General features: G+C 31.6%; 1 protein-coding gene across 1 annotated transcript in view; it reads left to right on the top strand.

Annotated features, from left to right (window-relative positions):
* The first annotated feature begins 645 nt into the window (after positions 1 to 645).
* Positions 646 to 18,806, top strand: part of LOC134694854 (transient receptor potential cation channel subfamily M member-like 2) — a 31,500-nt gene continuing 13,339 nt past the window's right edge. Inside the window, exons 1-16 of the mRNA XM_063555933.1 lie at positions 646 to 772; positions 1,301 to 1,344; positions 2,264 to 2,348; positions 3,259 to 3,442; positions 5,722 to 5,852; positions 6,418 to 6,547; positions 7,807 to 7,975; positions 8,429 to 8,567; positions 8,826 to 8,907; positions 11,571 to 11,686; positions 12,698 to 12,856; positions 13,617 to 13,688; positions 14,453 to 14,576; positions 15,936 to 16,034; positions 16,472 to 16,571; positions 17,139 to 17,364. Of these exons, the coding sequence (XP_063412003.1) occupies positions 656 to 772; positions 1,301 to 1,344; positions 2,264 to 2,348; positions 3,259 to 3,442; positions 5,722 to 5,852; positions 6,418 to 6,547; positions 7,807 to 7,975; positions 8,429 to 8,567; positions 8,826 to 8,907; positions 11,571 to 11,686; positions 12,698 to 12,856; positions 13,617 to 13,688; positions 14,453 to 14,576; positions 15,936 to 16,034; positions 16,472 to 16,571; positions 17,139 to 17,364 (1,977 nt within the window). The 5' untranslated portion in view covers positions 646 to 655. The remainder of the gene's footprint in view (positions 773 to 1,300; positions 1,345 to 2,263; positions 2,349 to 3,258; positions 3,443 to 5,721; positions 5,853 to 6,417; positions 6,548 to 7,806; positions 7,976 to 8,428; positions 8,568 to 8,825; positions 8,908 to 11,570; positions 11,687 to 12,697; positions 12,857 to 13,616; positions 13,689 to 14,452; positions 14,577 to 15,935; positions 16,035 to 16,471; positions 16,572 to 17,138; positions 17,365 to 18,806) is intronic.

Here is an 18,806-nt window from a genome sequence, read left to right as displayed (position 1 = left end):
TTAACCGGGTTTGTAATAACATGAGCAACACGACGGGTGACACATGTGGAGCAGGATCTGCTTAACCTATTAGAGCACATGAGATCACCCCAAATCAAACCCACTGCAATAATGTGCGTAAACAGTTTATAATCCATTTCAGGTAATCCTCTTATCACCATCAAATTAGTTTTAGTTTGAAATGGTTATTTTGATCTAAAAAGTCAAACAATAAATTCATGTTCAGCTTTTCAGTCTATTTTCAGACGTTTCATCTGCGGTAAATTCTGTTCTGTTCAGACAGTTCGCTTGCAGTAAATTCAGTAGCTTTTTAGATCATTGAGTACGATGTTGATGTGTTCATATGAATAACAGATACTGAACAGTCTTAACAATGTAAAAGTTGGCACTGGATTATGTGGTGATCAAAATTGCCTTCAAATATGAGGCAAACAACCCACTAATATAAAAAAAGAAGATATGGTATTATTGCAAATGAGACAACTATCCACAAAAGACCAAAATGACACAAACATTAAGACCGGTTACTTTCCCAGATGAATACAGGAATTAAAATCGCAGCTAATAATCAGAAAATTCAGTCTTGACCTAAAGTTTACCGTTTTCTTTTTTAATTAGCTGTATATTAAAATTAATAGTTGAGATATTCTGCAAGATGGACTCTGAGAAGAATTTGAATACTAGGAGCCACATCACAAGAAACAGCAAAGTTATTGTTGACAGATGGTTAAACCATTCTTCAAAACAACATGACAAAAAAAGAAAACCGGAGGTAAATATGTCGCATTTGGCGATGCAGGTAAAAAGTAAACAAAACAAAAGGTAAAAAGTAAACAAAACAAAAGGTAAAAAGTAAACAAAACAAAAGGTAAAAAGTAAACAAAACAAAAGTCCATCTTTAAAACAAATTTGTCATATTTGGTGATATAGCTGTTCAACTGTTTTAGTTCCTATTGTCGCACGGCTTTCAATTATTCGGCTTTAAGCGTTTCTAATGAAAATCAAGATAAGCATTTGGAAAGCACGAATTCAAACCTTATAATTTCCTTTAAAATTAGAATTGACTAGGAGTAAAAAGCAAAGAAATCTGCATTGTTTAACTTAAAATCTGAATGATCATTTCATGCATTTGATCTCATACGCGGAAACAAATATCAATGAAATGATAATAAGGGAGGGCTGCAATAAATAGATAATAAATAAATGCCTTTGTATACACAATCAATGTAACAATTTAATAGACTATTTTATAATTCAAAATGTTTCTGCTTTTGATATTGAATTTTCTCTTCTTTTTCAGGAAAAGTCACAGGAAATAAGTAGAAAATATATGTTTAAATACACGTAAGAAAAGTCACAAGTGAGGAAAAAGCTTGATATAATTTTGTGATATGGCAGGGCGTGCAGCTATCCCTTATGCAAGTGTATTGACACATAAGATTCAATGCACAAATCATTTAAAACGATTTCTTATCTTGAAAAAAATCTCGTTTTTAAACATACCCATTTTCAGAATCATAATATGAACATAATACTTTGTAAAATTGTCAACTTTAACCTGTTTAGTTGTTTTGCAGTTAGAAAACAACTATATGAACACTTTATAATAAAATACAAAAAGAACAAATGTATACAACACGTTCAACATGTTCAACAATGTTACACGATATCTACTAAACCTACATGATATTTTTATGGAAATAAATAATTGAATATAGAAAAAAAAAATGTTTCAAATATAACTCAATGTGCACAATAATTGTAAAAGATGCACGTGTATCTAAATATCAACTCTCTACCTCTCGCGTTCAGACTGCTTTAACCTCTTATTTAAATACGTACATGTACATTTAGACCCAAAAAAATACATCTTATAAAGTCTGTTTATTTTCTTCTCACATTTGTGTCAATACAATGAAATTTTATGCGACTGTCATACTAGTTTGAGGTTTCGGTAGCTGCAAAATAAGGTTCAATCCACCATCTACATAAGAAAATGCCTGTATTAAGTCAGGAATGTGACAGTTGTTATATATTCGTTTAATGTGTTTGAGCTCTTGATTTTGCCATTTGATTAGGGACTTTCCGTATTGAATTTTCGTCAGAGTTCGATATTTTTGTTATTTTACGTTTAAGATAAATATTGTAAGATTCTACATTAAGTATTGCTGTTATCTTTTAGTATATTATGTTGTAAATTGATAGTTTAAAATTCCAAACAATATAATAAGAAGAAAATATGTTATCTTTTAAAATTTGTTAGGCGTGGAGGTGAGACACAGAACAACCTGAAACATGGAATTATCAGATTGAATTCAGAAGACACCGAGGAGCAAATAAAAATTCCAGTAGGTTCTTTAAAATATATTAAGATTTGTATTTTGAAAGAAAAAAATATGTAATACATAAAAACCCAGTAGAAGAAATTCAACTGTACTTCAACTTGTGAAAAAAAAATGTAGCTTTATTTTGGAATTTCAAGTACAGAACCGTTTTATACAAAAATAGAAACTGCGACTTAATCTAACCTTGCGATGTTGTTTAATGGTGATTAAGATGCCGTCAAACCATTTAGAATTAGCTTCCCAAACTTAATATATCGAACAAATATATCCGTAGAATCGAAGATTGTTGTAGGAATACTGATTATTTTTACTGCAATCGTGTGGACAGATTGGATAATGGGTCTGAAACGGAAAAGATGGGAAGGGACAACCCGCTTTTTGTGACTGAAAATACAAGATTTAGTGTAATGTTTTGATAATGGAAGCCATTTTTGAAAATACTTGATTCGCCATTGATCGCTTCGATGTGAAAATAAAAATAAATGTAGATAATTAAGTGCAAAAATTGAGAATGGAAATGGGGAATGTGTCAAAGAGACAACAACCCGACCAAATGCATATATATATAAAACCAAATATATATATATATGGGTTCGAATCCCGGCGAGGGAAGAACCAAAAATTTGCGAAAGCAAATTTACAGATCTAACATTGTTAGGTTGTCAGATGTTTAGACGAGTTTGGTTTCTTTTCCAATATTACAGGATTGACATTAGGTAAACATGTCCTAATATAAGATATCTTTACGCTGATTTGAAAAAAAAACCTTTGAAATCGTCAGTCTGAGAGAACTTATACACACTGATAATCATTACAATTTTTAAAATCAAGAGACAATTACAAGCACGCCAAGATCGAGATCAGTCTTTCAGTTATTTTTCATATGTCCATTTGTAGTCCTATACCTTTTCAGTGTATCATAGCGCCTGCTGACACTGACTGTAAGATTTTATATGAGGAGATGCGCAAATGGGTTCCTTATAGCAAAGCACCAAAGGCAGTTCTATCCCTTACTGGAGGATCAGCACATTTTTTAAACAATGAAACACTTGCAAGTCGATTGAAAAGTGGCTTACTGGATCTTATCACCACCACAAGTAAGAAAGAATGTTGCATCCCTACTCTCTCTCTCTCTCTCTCTCTCTCTCTCTCTCTCTCTCTCTCTCTCTCTCTCTCTTTTTTGTTGTATACAGACAAATGAACTTAAAAAGTAAACTCACAAAAATACTGAACTTAGAGGAAAATCAATTCGGAAAGTCCATATACAAATGCAAAATCAAATAACAAAATACATAAAAAACGAATGGACAAGAGCTGTCATATTCCTGACTTGGTACAGGCATTTTCAAATGTAGAAAATGGTGGATTAAACCTAGTTTGATAGCGCTAACCCTCTCACTTTGATGACAGTCTAATCAAATTCCGTTATATTTACAATGATGCGTGAACTAAACAGACACAATAAATAAAAATAGTCGAAATATAGGTTCATAAGTCATTATCGTGTTACAATTTTTTCGTTTGTTTTCTCTTATATTTGTGTGTGAATTCACATTACTATCAGACGTGTCACGGTACTTTTCTATCCCAAATTCATGCATTTGGTTTTGATGTTATATTTGTTATTCTCATCGGATTTCGTCTAATGCTTAGTCCGTTTCTGTGTGTGTTACATTTTAATGTTGTGTCGTTGATCTCCTCTTATATATAATGCGTTTCCCCCAGTTTTAGTTTGTTAACCCAATTTTGTTTTTTGTCCATATATTTACGAGTTTTGAACAGCGGTATTCTTCTGTCGCCTTCATTTAAAAGGGACAATTTAACAGATCACAACAACATCTACCTACAAACACATTCATTGATTCGCGTGTCTGACGTCAGAAAATTTTATACGTCACATATATTTGTCGTTCAGTGTACATACACACAATTTTAAAATTTCACATAGGCAATGTTAGTATGCATGGTAAGAAGTATGTAAGAATAAATTTCAAAAAGAGACCGTGATTTAAAATAGTCCGAAAGTTGTATATAATTTATAAGAATCCACAAATAGTTAATTCCACTACTCGATTGAATAATTTTGACGTTTGTGGTTCAACGTATTTTGTAATTCATAATAGAAATATATGACAATGACTTAAAATAGAACAATATCATACTGGCGGGATCTTTTAATGTACAGAGTCAAGTTATAAGAACCAAAGCGGCTCACACTCTTTTTGTTAATATAACGGAACTTCAGACAATCATCATACAAGTTGGAGATAAGCTAGCGGCAAAACAAGGTTCAACTCACCATTTCTTAACAATTGCTTGTGAAAAGGAAGGTGCCAGTCGTTTTACAGGCCCCTATGCTGATTTTGTCAGGTGTTGGTTGTGTCTGTTTCTATGGGTTTTGGCCTTACCGAATTTACCTTGAAGTTCGGTATGTTTTTTGGTTCTTTTTCGCCTGACACGAGATATTTTCCCAGAAATGTACGTACATATTTTATCACTGGACGCTACGCAATAAACAATCAATAAATTAATCGATCTTTTTCCTGTTGTTGAAAACTCTTGAAGTACGTTCATTTGTTTCTCTTTTATTTGAACTTCTCCAAAGGTATCACGCCGTACGGGCTTTGAAAGCTGTCATTACTATAAAAATACACATTTAAAGATTTTTCAGCGATCCCTAAAAAATTATCAAAAAGAGAACACTTCAATAAGATTCAAACAATATCGGAAGTGGGAAATTTAATGCAAACCTCGTGGCCAAACAGATCTACAACACTATTTAGATTGTCCAATAGAGAAAGACGTTTTATATATACAGAGAGAGAATTCATATGACCAGTTATCAGTTGCCAAGACATCTAAAAGGTAGTCAACAAATCAGTAAATTAACCCTTGGCACGGAGCAATATAGGAAACTAAAATAAATTCAGAAATATTGCAAGGTTTTAATTCATGCAACAAGGTAGTTATAGCAAGAATGCGTATTCTGACATCTGTGAAATAAAATTAACGGTACCAAATTTCTTGCACCAGATGCGCATTTCGACAATATATGTCTCTTCAGTGATGCTCGTGGCCAAAATATTTGAAATCCAAAGCTTATATAAAAGATGAAGAGCTATATTCCAAAAGGTCCAAAAAGTATAGCCAAATCCGTGAAAGGAATCAGAGCTTTGCATGAGGGAGATACATTTCTTAATTTATAATAATTTCTGACATCTGTTAAAATATCAATATACAGATTTTATCGCAATAATTAAACCAGCATTTTGTTCAGTCTCCTAAGATCGCAATAATAAAACCACACAATAATTTCTGAATTTACAGTATTTCATTTGCTGCAATATTGTTATACTGTTTGGTGTATATCTTTTAGGTCTCTGGCTCATTACTGGAGCAACGAACACAGGAATTACAACTTCTGTAGGAGAAGCAATTCAGGAATACAGGGATAAACATGAAAACAAAGATCATATTCCGGCTTTTGGATTTTCCGAATGGGGCAAGGTAAGAGTATACAGTAAAAAATTTACTTCGTCAAAATTATTTGTCCATTTGTACGCCATCTAATTTTTCAATTGCGATAATTGGAGACACTATAGGGATGACGCGGTATCAATTAAGTTTTATAATTTTTGAAGTATTAAGATGTTCCTCTGCCCCTGCAACCGTTGTTTCGGGAATAAATCCTCAAAATGCGTAAAAAGTTCATCGAAAAGGAGAAATCGATTCTCTATACTACTGGGAGAAGAGACCGAATTCATTAATCCGCAATTCCTCTGAAACCATACCTAAGTCGGAATTTTTTTCTATACGATGTATAAATGTAGTGTTTTGTTGTTCCTAATTTTGTCTTTGGAAAAATATTTTTTTACGCCAATTTTTTTGGAGAATATCCCAATTTGGAGACTGCTAACAATACGTGTATTATACACCTTTCCACACAATCAGTCGACTTTTATTTTATTTTTCATCCGTGTTAAATGGATTTTTTTCCATTTAGTTTTCCTTTTTTATCCCTATTTAACATTTTTAACGTGGCTCATAAAGTTATTGTGATTGTGTTTTTCAGGTTGTTAAAGGTTATTACCAAACCTGCAATGGCAAGGATTTAGAACCAAACCATACACACTTAATAATGGTCGATGGCAGCGAGGAAAAGGTATTGAAGCTCAGAACAGACCTTAGAAGTTATCTTGCAAGTAAGAACAGTACTTTCAGTTTAATTCTTCACCGCATTATTGATAACATTATGCAAATAGTACAGTGAATTTCAAGGGTGGGAATTTCAAAAAGTTTTAAATAACTGAAATCGTTTTATGTAAACAAAGTACACATTAGCAATAATGCAGTGATCATATAAACTAGAAAATAAACTCATCATAGATACCAGGACTTAAATTTTACACTTACGTCAGACGCGCGTTTCGTCTACAAAAGACTCATCAGTGACGCTCGAATCAAAAAATGTTTAAAAGGTACTGTCACAATGTTTCATCTATTTTATAATTACCACCGCATGTGGTTTCATTAAATCTAGAGTTAGAAATGTTCAGTTTGATAAACACTAATCGGTGGCACTGAGAATAGTTTACACGTTAGTGAATAGTAACAAGTATTCCACAATATTCCTTAGAGAGCCTTTCGTTTATTCATTCAAATTTGTCACAAGTAAATTGTTCTTGACTTTATATGAAATATCTTGTACTGTTGATTTTAATCTGTTTCAAATTTCAATTGTGCGTAAAAAATTGTGATGCTTTAAAATAATGAGATCCTTACGAAAACAATAAAGGTAATTCAAAGTTCGGGTTACTAAATAAATTACAATAAAGATAGTTACTGATGTATTTATGTTACGCTTACATTTTGAAGAAATAAAGTGAACCATTTCATTTCTCAACTTTATCATGTTTTTTACGTTTATGAAACTAATGCATGACCATTTGTCAAGGATAATACATACATCTGGGATTTACTAGTCATTTAATCATTGGTTAAACTGTTATTTGCACTTTTTTTATGTTTATTTTGGAGCGTTTAGTTTGATATGAACGAATTTAATGAATCATATTTTCAAAGACAGTAGAGTGATATATTAGATTCATCATGTACAAAAATATGACTGTAAAAAATTCTAAAAAGTGTATGACAACGTATTTTAAGGTGTGATTGTATAGTTTTGAACTACTCTGCGAGTGGCTCAAGAAATGATCAACATTAACCTCTTGGGTTCAAATCTTATTAGCTATGTGTTGATCTGTTTAAATATATTGTAATTCTATGTTTGATACACACTACAATTTCAAATGCATCAGTTATACTAAACGTTTACACATCATAATTAACACACTGGAAGCTATGAATGCAATTGGCTTAAACAGAACACAAACTTCGTTTTAGGTCTATGTTTTGTCTATTTTCCCTGCATTAATCAATCTATTGATTGTTATTCGTGTAGCACATATGCAGATTCCGGTGATACTGTTGATTGTAGAAGGTGGACCAAAAACATTTGAAATAGCATTGGAGTCTGTCAGAAAGAAGATTCCTGTTTTAGTAATAGAAGGGTCGGGTAAAGCAGCGGACTTCATATCTAAAGGTTATAAATTAAGCGAGGATAAAACAAGGTTTGTGTTAAAAAGTATTTTCTGCTACTGTAATAATGATCACGCTTATATTTACTAAAACTGTGATTAGTCAACGCAATATTTGCATCGGGTATAATGTTTTGGAATTGTCCGCCCGTCAGTCCGTCAGCACTGTTCTTGTCACCGTAACTCCGCTAAAACCGCATACCAGGATTTCATACAACTTTACAGATAATACGAATTCTTTATATAGACATGGTAGATGTGCATATCTACTGGAAATTGTGATTCAGTTCCCCCCCCCTTTTGCACGGATTGGCTTGCCCTATGACAATGTGGGTGAGTTGGGTATGTGAATGTACTTATTTTATGTAACTGATTATAATGAAAAGTGTTTATTTTTATATACATTCTCAATTGGATATTTTTGTTGTTTTTGGTTTTGTTTCCTTTTGCATAATTTGAAGAAAACGTTTTTATATTTGTATATAGTGACGGAAAGAGCGTTTTTACCGAAACATTTGTACCAGAAATGTTTCAGTCAGCAAAAAACATGTCAGACACAGGCAAAGATGATCCTAATAAGTATGTAACCCAACTAAAGGAATGTCTGAAGGAAAAGCGGGAAATGGTAAGGAAACAGTAATGTGGGCATTTCATAGTTGTTTAACTTATTTGCGATATCATATAATGTCGACCCGTTTTATTTATATAACTTTTATTGAATTCACATATCCTATCTGTTTTAACATTTGATTTAAAGAATCCAAGCTGAAGTTTGATCTAAAATGTGTATCGAACATATCCAATTTTGTGTTTAAATACAGGTCTACACTTTGTTTCAATTGAATGTTATTATATCTAATTCTGACATTTTTTTTTCACGTAGATTTACGTTTTTTCGTTAGACGATACAAGTGAAACTTTGGACAGGCATATACAAGATATGATTTTTACCATAAGAAATAAAGGTATATTTGTTAATAAATACTTTAACTTACTATCTAAAAACACTTATTTACAGAGACAAACCTATTTTCTTTGAGATCGTTTGTTGTCTAGTATTTACCACTGTGGTAAATAGAAAATGACAACTAAGCGATCAGGAGTGCTGGAAAAACATCCTTTTTATATAGTAACATTGAAATGTAATTAATACATGTTCTCATTTTTATGTAATGAATATAGACCAAAACTTATTACCTTTCATGTCATTTCAATATAATCCACTGGTTAACCATTTTGGATCTGAAACGTCATTTCGTCTGAAAGACTGAAAATTGATAATTACGTTTATTTCGTAAAATGCACTTGCAGTCAATTAATATCTGTTAAGTCTGTGTGTATATTGTTAATATACAGTACAATTACTAAATTGTCTCAGAAACTGAAAAAAGTGAAAGAACACACAACAACAATTAATAACGAAACCAAACCTTCAACTATTGATATAATTTTACTTTGGTTTGCTTTTCATGATTATTTTAAATTAAAAGAGTAAGAACATGTCTTTATAGAATTCAACAGAATACTAAAACTTTTTTTTTTTTTTTTTTTTTTTTTTTTTTTTTTTTTTTTTTTTTGTAATTATTTTATTTTTCAAGATGAAACATGTGAAATTACATAATACAGTATTAGACACAAGGTATAAAAAGTTAATTAATACTTATCAGATCGATTAAATCATAATGGTATAACAAGATATAAATATTACAATTGATTTTGTTAATTAAATGCTGCTTCTAACAATTGCCACTTCTGATCCATTTTTATTTTTTGTGTAGGGGTTAAGAAACATACAGAGTATTTTTCTATTGTAATCCAATACTTTAAATATTCTATCCCACCATATTTTGTGGGCAATACACTCTTACATCTACATTTGTATATATAGTATTTAAATAACAACAAGATATTATTAACTGTTTTACTGTTGACAGAATCCTCAGACACACCTAAAATGACCTCTTTTGCACTAAAAGGCAAGAAGATTTCATAATTTCTAATCCAATCTATAATGGATAACCAGAAGTTTTGTGTTACATTACATTCCCAAAAAATGTGAAAAATATTTTCTTTAACTTCTGAACAAAATGTACATAGTTCAGTTTCTTTTAATTTACATTTATATAAAAAGGAATTACATGGTAAAATCCTATGAACAATCTTAAATTGAAAATTTTGTAAAAACGAATTTTTGGTTATAATGAAGAGCATGGAATAAATAGCATTCCAATCTTCAATCTGTAAATTTAAGTCTTTTTCCCATTTGTTACGGGAAGAAAGAGATAATACTTTATTATCCTCCAGAAATAAATTATAGAAAAATTTACAAGACTTAGGTTCTTTTTTAACTTTATCTACTAATTTATTTTCAATATTATCAAGTTTAGAACTACCTACTATCCTACTTTTCCATATATTTGGAATAGCACTTAAAATACCATAAAACTCTACAAAATTAGTATTGAAATTATACTTTTTCGCAAATTCTTCATATGAGAATAATGTATTATTATCTGACACCAGATCATTGATGAAAAATATGCAATTTTCAATATATTTACCCTTCAAAATCATCTTGCCATCCATTTTGATGTTTGGATTTAGCCATATGGACTGGGACAGAATATCGGTGTTGTTTTCAACTTTCAGTTTATTTTTCAATTTTGAAAAATTAACCAGGATATCATGCCAAAAGGGATTGACTTTTTTTGCTAAATAAAGCAATCCTTCCTTACTTAAATGTAAAATTTTGTCCCCCCCAAATTTTTGTATATAACTAAGCAGCAACACTTTCCAAGGAGAGTAATTTTGGGGGTCTAGTAATTTATACAGCCAAGACATTTTAACGCTATAACAAAAATAGTAAATATTAGGCATCTTAAGACCGCCATCACAGTGTTCGGACATAACCACTGTTCTTTTCACTTTATCTGGTTTTCCTTTCCATAAAAAATTGAAAAAAATATTTTGAATCTCCTTCAAAACCCCATCTGGGGGGTTAGGGAGGACAGTCAGAACTTGAACCAGAATGGGAAGTGCTAAAGTTTTAATCACCACCACCCTACCAATATATGTTAGTTCTCTATAAGCCCAAGTATTAAGAAGTGACTTGATACTGTTTATCTTGGCTGTAAAATTACATAGAGTCTTATCCCTTTTAGCAAGCTCAAACCATATTCCTAATAGTTTGAACCTCCCAGAAAGGTTCCAAACAAGATTTTTTTCTGGTAAAAGTTTTTCCATACTACCCTTTTTTGACCCAATCCATATGGCCTCAGTTTTGTCAACATTACACCTGAGTCCAGCACATTCTGAAAATTTATCAAACAAATTTAGACATTGATTTAGAGACTTTTGGTCACCATCCAGGACAAGGGAAGAATCATCAGCATATTGACTCAATAAAAATTCTGAGTCATTAATAGTTACTCCAGCAACATCAGGGTCATTTTTAATAGCTGCACTGAGTAGTTCCAAAACTAAAATAAATAGATAAGGAGACAGAGGATCCCCTTGACGAACCCCTCTTTTCAATGAAAAAAAATCTGAAATATATCCGTGAATACTAAAACTTTACTTAAGGGAATATATATTTAATTGTGAATACTTTTATACATCCATTTTGCAGATAATAAAATGGATACCGAGAAAAAAATTCGTTTGGTCAACATCTGGAACAGACCTGATATAGCTGAAAACCACATTTTTAACATGCAGAATAGACAGGACATTGCGTATTTACGGGTAACCACTTACTTCAATTGACCAATTATAATACTAGTATTAGCAACAAAACCAGATTTAACCCACCATTTTTTTCTTAAAATGTCCTGTACCAAGTCAGGAAAATGGGCATTGTTATATCATAGTTCGTTTCTGTGTGTGTTACATTTCAGAGTTGTGTTTCTGTTGTGTCGTAGGTCTCCTCTTATATTTGGTGTGTTTCCCTAAGTTTTAGTTTGTAACCCGGATTTGTTGTTTTTCTCAAACTACTCATGAATTTCGAACAGCGGTAAACTATTGTTGCCTTTATTTATCATCTTCTATTATTCAACATCAACAATAATATATTGACTTATTGTCTCGTATATACTCTTATGCAATAGTCCAAAATAAATGTTCGAAGGAATGAAGAATAAAGGCAAAAGTAGTATACCTCTGTTCAATAGTCATACATCGAAGAAAGAATAATAAAGAAAGAGTATTAAAAGAAATCCTCCCAGAACACACAAATACTACTCAGTTTTTATTGTCGTGTGATGTTTATTTTTCTATGTTTTTTGTTGTTGTTGATTAGTGTTTAGATCAAAGAGTTGTCTCTTTCTGTTCTTTTCCAACCGATAATTTTTACTGATCCTATGGTTTATGTTTTATAAATCTAGATAGTTACCCTGCCAGCTGTTGAATTTTTTAAAATGTCAATGAGACAAATTTCCAGCAGAAAATATTAAATATAAAATTATCTGTTAGAAGGATATAAAAAAGATAACTAATGTTAAGGCTTGAAACAATCATTGTTAACTTTTGGTATACAAATTTGAAATACAAAATAATTTTTTTTTAAAAGAACAATTGAATACATCGAATAACGATCTTTTATTTAGCCCCCCCTATGCTTTTAACTTGGATAGACAAAACGTGCGTCTGGTGTAATCATAAATTTCAATCCTGGTATCTGTAATGAGTTCCTTTAGATTGAATTTATACAGTTGTTTTTTATTTAACATGTTTAAGCAATTGGTTTATAATTTGCAGGAATCGTTGAAAAAGAAACATAGTGCAGTTTCAGAGCTGTTTAAAAAGTCTTTAGTGAACAACAGGGTCGAATTTGTAACCCTTGTGTTGAAATACATTCTAGCCCCAGAATGTTATCAACAATTTGTGACAGACAATCTTTCTTTACTATACAGAGAGGTATGTGAAATAAGAGGCAATGACAGTCTACCAATGTTCAGAACTTTTAATTTTGAATAAACCAGCCAAAAGTGAAAATTAAAACAGCTTGTGAATTTGCTTTAACCCCAACCTGGACAGGAATCCATCATTCATTGGAATCCAGATTCAATAAAACAAACAAAACGGTTGGCAACAAAAAATACACCAAACTTAGTTTTGATGCAACCAAATTATTTTTTGTTCGATTTTCAAATGCCCTTTTGGTATCCCATATCATACAAATAAAATTCTGAAATATATTTGAACAAGCAGAATCTATGAAAATATACACATGATAAACTGGGAATCAAATTTGTGTTTTTAACCTTTATGAAAGGACACGCTCATTAAATTTTAAGATTTCCAATTTATCTGGCAATAATTTTTAAGTAAGTTAAATTATGTTACATATGTATTTGATGCTTGACTCTTTCTTTGTGTGTCATTGTACTATGCAGCTGTAATTGACCGTTTCAGAATCTAAAGCATCATGGGTAATTTCATTGTTCGTTCCCCTAAATGAAAATAACACCACGACATTTGGTTATTTTTTTTGACGTGTTCAACCAATCACGACGTTTTGGTGTACACTTTTGAAAATATTACCCAGAATGCATTATATTCTGAAATGGCGGATTATATAAAATGCAAAAAAGAAAGTATCAAGAAACAAGTCTCAGATACTTTGTATTTATTATATAGAGAATTGTATTTTTTGACAATACTGCCTCTTTTATAGTGTATGGATCCAGAAAAGGAGAGTAGTTGTACCGCAGGACAGTTCCTACACGAATATTTACAGTCATCAAAAGTAAGAGGATTTTTTTTTAATCTTATAATTGTGTTAATTCAATAATGTTGATAAAGAATAACAACAAATTATAAAAAAGTTTGGTTTATCCTACTTGCAAACTATAATCTTTATCATATAATTTCATACCAATGCAATTTTTAATATTCAATTGACAATTAAATAAAAACAAACAGTATATGTCTGACTAGAACTCAATAGCGATCGACTTGGAAAATTGTATATTATAAAACCTGAAATCATCTAAACCCTTAAAATGATCTGACATTGACAAAAGCTCGCATGATCTTTTATGTCATGTTCAGCTCTATTGATTCTACCACTGAATAATTTAACGTTTGGTGAATATTTTGATTCCAACTTTCCCATTGAACTGAAAATAAAAAATAACACAAAGACATGGAAGTCTGCTTAATATCTTGAATCAGATCTATGATAAGGATCGGCTTAGGACGTAAAATTGGGATAAACGGAAACGAAAATTGACTTTCAATTAATCGAAATTGTTAGGCAATTCATAACACTGGAGAAATTACCCTATTTTTTCATCGACTTGGACTGTTCCTAGATATTGGCACGAACTATTTGTAATTCTGATTTTTAAGTAGATAAGAAAAAGTAAATTCAGAAAAATACTGAACTTTGAGCTATTGGTCATCGAAGTCGATAGGTGTTTTCTATTAATGTAAAATACATTAATCTGTTTATCATACTGTAACAAATGTTTGAAACCCTGAAAATAATAAAACATATTTCCAAAACAGCAATCGATGTTGAAGAGAGGTAACTGGAAAAACGATCGCAGTGACCTAAAATATCTAGACGATATAAATCAAGCTGTTATACTGCTACTTGGCAATAGACAACTCAAGCCTATTGAGACTATGGGTAACTTGATCGCATTTTATGTAATTCTAATAAAAAAAGAAGATGTGGTATGAATACTAATGAGACAACTATCCACCGAAGTTCAAAATAAGTGGATGTTAATAAATGCAACAGTATTAAACTGCTGTTCGATAGTCATAATTCGATAAAGCAAATACCAATCCGAGTAATAAAATCAAATCGAGGGAAACACATAAGTTACATGAGGAAAACAACGGAATAACAGAAAAACTGAACTACAACAAAAGCAAACGCTAGTATACATTGATACGGACTGTTGATAAAATGTCTTTGATATAGATATAGGAAGGTGTGGTGTGAGTGCCAATTAGACAACTCTCCATCCAAATAACAATTTAAAAGTAAACCATTATAGGTTAAAGTACGGCCTTCAACACGGAGCCTGATGATATGTTCATTTGCTGTCAATTTACTATTTTAAAATGTTGTATTATTCTTGACACTAAGTGGTATCTACGTCAGGCAGAGATTGCCTACCGTATTATCGTAATTTTCAGTTTTTTAATGCTGTTCATTTCATTTTGTTTATTTGACCTATCAACTAAGACGATTCGAGCATTATCGATGTGTTTCATGTAGACGAAACGACGACTGGGTTACCAAATTAAATCTATATTATAGTTGTACTCACCTATGTTGCAGAACCAACAAGCGCATGGAAATTTGAGATTTGTTTTGTCAGATCGGAATTCCTGAGTCCATAACTTTCACAAATGTCCAAAAACACATTTATATTTGAACAGTACTTAATTCTTTATCATTGAAAAGATTAAGAAAAAAATAAAACTTATAAACTTGTATAGTCAGAGTGTTGTTATGCCTTTTCTTTGATCATTTCGACAGAACGAATACGCGTTTGCATGAGGAATATTATTAAAATTAAGAATTAAAATAGGGAATGTTTCAAAGAGAAAACAACCCGACCATAGATCAAACAGCTGAATGCTACCAATGGGTCTTTAATGAAGAGAGAAACTCCCGCACCGGAGGAGTCGTTTTATTTAAAAAGTAAACCACGGGAATATAGAAATCAGATTTTGTTACCATTAACGATTCGACTGCAAATCTCCTCGCGATGAAAAGATATTATAAATCAGAGCGGTAGCTAGTATTGTCTTGACTCTCGGGGTTGCAGAAGTGTAGCAGGCTGTCTGATTATTCGAGGCTAGATAGATCCCTTTTATCAGTTTTGCTAGTATAGTACTTATTTGCCTGAGCTGTGACCCCATGCATTGCTTTAAATGATATGTTGAACTTCATTTAAACTATTTCAAGCAATATCGTTATGCACTGAGAAAAATGATAACCTACTCATACAATTTTTATTGTGCTTTTCAGGGACCATTTTCCCCTTTAAAGCACTTTTTATTTGGGCAGTGCTTATGAATCGAAGGGAGATGGCTGAGCTATTTTGGAAAAAGGATAGTGATTTTATATGTAAGATTTCCATATTATGTATGCATGGTTTGTGTAATTAACTACTTTCACTACTTAAATTATCGTCCTTAAAATATCCGTTGGAATCATACGTTAAAAGATTAAAAACAACACATGATACCTTTTCTGTATTTACCTCCAACAGGAACAATTAGAGCCGAATATTTAAAAGCCAAGGATGTATAAGAACCGAAAAAGTTAAAGAGCTTTATTACTATTAAACAGTAAAATAACAAAATTACAGAACTCCAAGAAAAATCAAATTAAATAGTTGCGGATATATGTAAAACTTTGATTTTCCAATATCTATCTACATGTTTGAGAATGGCGTACTTAAATCGCCGGGAAATCTGTTAGAAAGGGATAATCGCAGAAAAACTTATCCGCGAAAATAAGTTTGCTTACAGTACATGATAGATTGCGTGCATGTTATTTAGGTGCAGCGTTATATGCAAGTTCATTGGCCAAGAAGCTAGCAGAGAGCGCTTGCTCAGAAGAAAATATGGAATTGATAACATCGTTTGCAGAGAATTCCAAGTAAGTGTAAAATGCCTCTATTAAAACAATTAAAGATTAAAAAAACTATTCAAAGGTCTGTCAATTAAAGTACAAGACATAATTTGCTCTTCGAATATAGTATTACATTGACATCTATATAGATTATTTCATAAAATAAGAATAGCGTGAAACTAGTATACACGTAGATGCTGATAGCGCATATTTCTAGTCTATCTATTTGCTTAAAATGTATGCACATTTTACGCGTTATGGAAATAGGATTCGGGGAATAAATATAGCTACGATGTAGGAAAGATAGATAAAAATGTTTACAGTTTGTTGTGTTTTCTTCCAACAAAAATGATTCAAATGTATCATTAATTTCTACTACCATAATTGTTAAAAAAAAACAAAAAAGATTTAATCGAAAATGTGTGGAAAAAATTACAACAGCACCTTTTACAGTTCGTGCTTTTGAATCACTTTTTCTGGATTTACCTTAATCGGAAATTTTCAAACCTTGATATAGGTAAGCCAGAAATGTATAGATATGTAGCCCAGGTAGGAGCTATCTAATCAAAAGGAAATGTCAACAATATTTTACAGATATTATGAAACCCTTGCATACAATGTGATGACAGAATTGTATTGTAACGATAAATCCAAGGCCAGACAACTGTTGGTGAAAAAAGTTGAAAGATATGGTAATGCGACAATATTTGAATTAACAGAACACAACAACCTTATGAAGTTTATTGGACACACTGCTTGCCAAACTAAGTTGAATATTATTTGGAAGGGACGAATTGCAACTTATACTTCACACATGAAGGTATTTTCAAATATCTCTTATATTAGTTGACTTGAAAGATATTGTGTTTTCTTTTTTCTGCTCCGGTAGATATATATGCATATTTAGCCTTTTCCCAAACCACGAAAATCAAGTTTCCACAACAGAATTTTTCTGAATGCAGGAAAATTGATACCCACGAAAAAATATATGATTTCACAGAAACTAACCGCTATTAGCTTTTCTAGTGAAATACTCCTTTTGTTCAGCAACTATAGTGGCAATTTTCTATGCCAGGGGTCCTAGGTTGGACCAGCAGCGTGTACAGCGATATTGTTGGAATAAACATCTTGCTCTACTTTTATTAACTATTTACACCACTGGGTCGATGCCACTGCTGGTGGACGTTTCGTCCCCGAGGGTATCACCAGCCCAGTAGTCAGCACTTCGGTGTTGACATGAATATCAATTATGTGGTCATTTTTATAAATTTACTGTTTACTAAACCTTGAATTTTTCGAACAACTAAGGATTTTCTTATCCCAGAAATAGATTACCTTAGCCGTATTTGGCACAACTTTTTGGAATTTTGGATCCTCAATGCTCTTCAAATTCGTACTTGTTTGGCTTTATAAATATTTTGATATGAGCGTCACTGATGAGTCTTATATAGACGAAACGCGCGTATGGCGTACTAAATTATAATCCTGGTACCTTTGATAACTATTTATATTTGGAACTCACATTGTTAAAGTTGTATTAATTTGTATAAAATTTAAAAGATTAAACGATTCTGTTGAATATGTTGAAGCAGTTATGATTATTGAATGATGTACGTCTAATATAAGTTGATATATAAACAAAATGACACATTTGAATAGGAAGGGAATGTGACCTTTTTTATGATTAATATTATCAAAATTATGAGCTTTATTAAATTTGATGTGAATGCTACAAGTCAAGATTTATCGTCCTTGTTAACATATACGATGCAAGAACTGTCATACAAGTGGGAGGTTAAGCTAGCCATAAAACCAGGTGTTATCCATCATGTCTTCGGAAAGTGCCCGTACCAAGTAAGGAATATAGCAGTTTTTTCCACTTGCTCTGTTGATTAATTAATAAGTATGATTTTTTCAGTTTTTATGGACTTTTATGTCCTACAGTTTTTTTAGTTATACGTTTTTAAAAGGATGTGAACACCATCGTTCCTATACATAGTCTAGCCTACTTTATCGTGGTCATTCTTGTAGATCATAATTGATACTGTTGGCCATAATGCAATTATAAATCGTGGAAATAGGATTAAGTTGTATTGATGAAAGTTACTCTAGTTTGGTAATTTAATCACCAAAAAATGTACGTTTGACCTTGTAACTTACATGTGTCAGAATAAGATAATTTTTGTGTCAAATTAATGTAATATCGTTTACAGATTTTAACCAAAAAAAATACATTTCTTAGAATTGTTTTTCAAATTAATG

The sequence above is a fragment of the Mytilus trossulus genome, chromosome 13 (assembly GCF_036588685.1).
Source record: "Mytilus trossulus isolate FHL-02 chromosome 13, PNRI_Mtr1.1.1.hap1, whole genome shotgun sequence".
Lineage (NCBI taxonomy): Eukaryota > Metazoa > Mollusca > Bivalvia > Mytilida > Mytilidae > Mytilus > Mytilus trossulus.
This window is presented reverse-complemented; position numbering and strand designations above follow the sequence as displayed.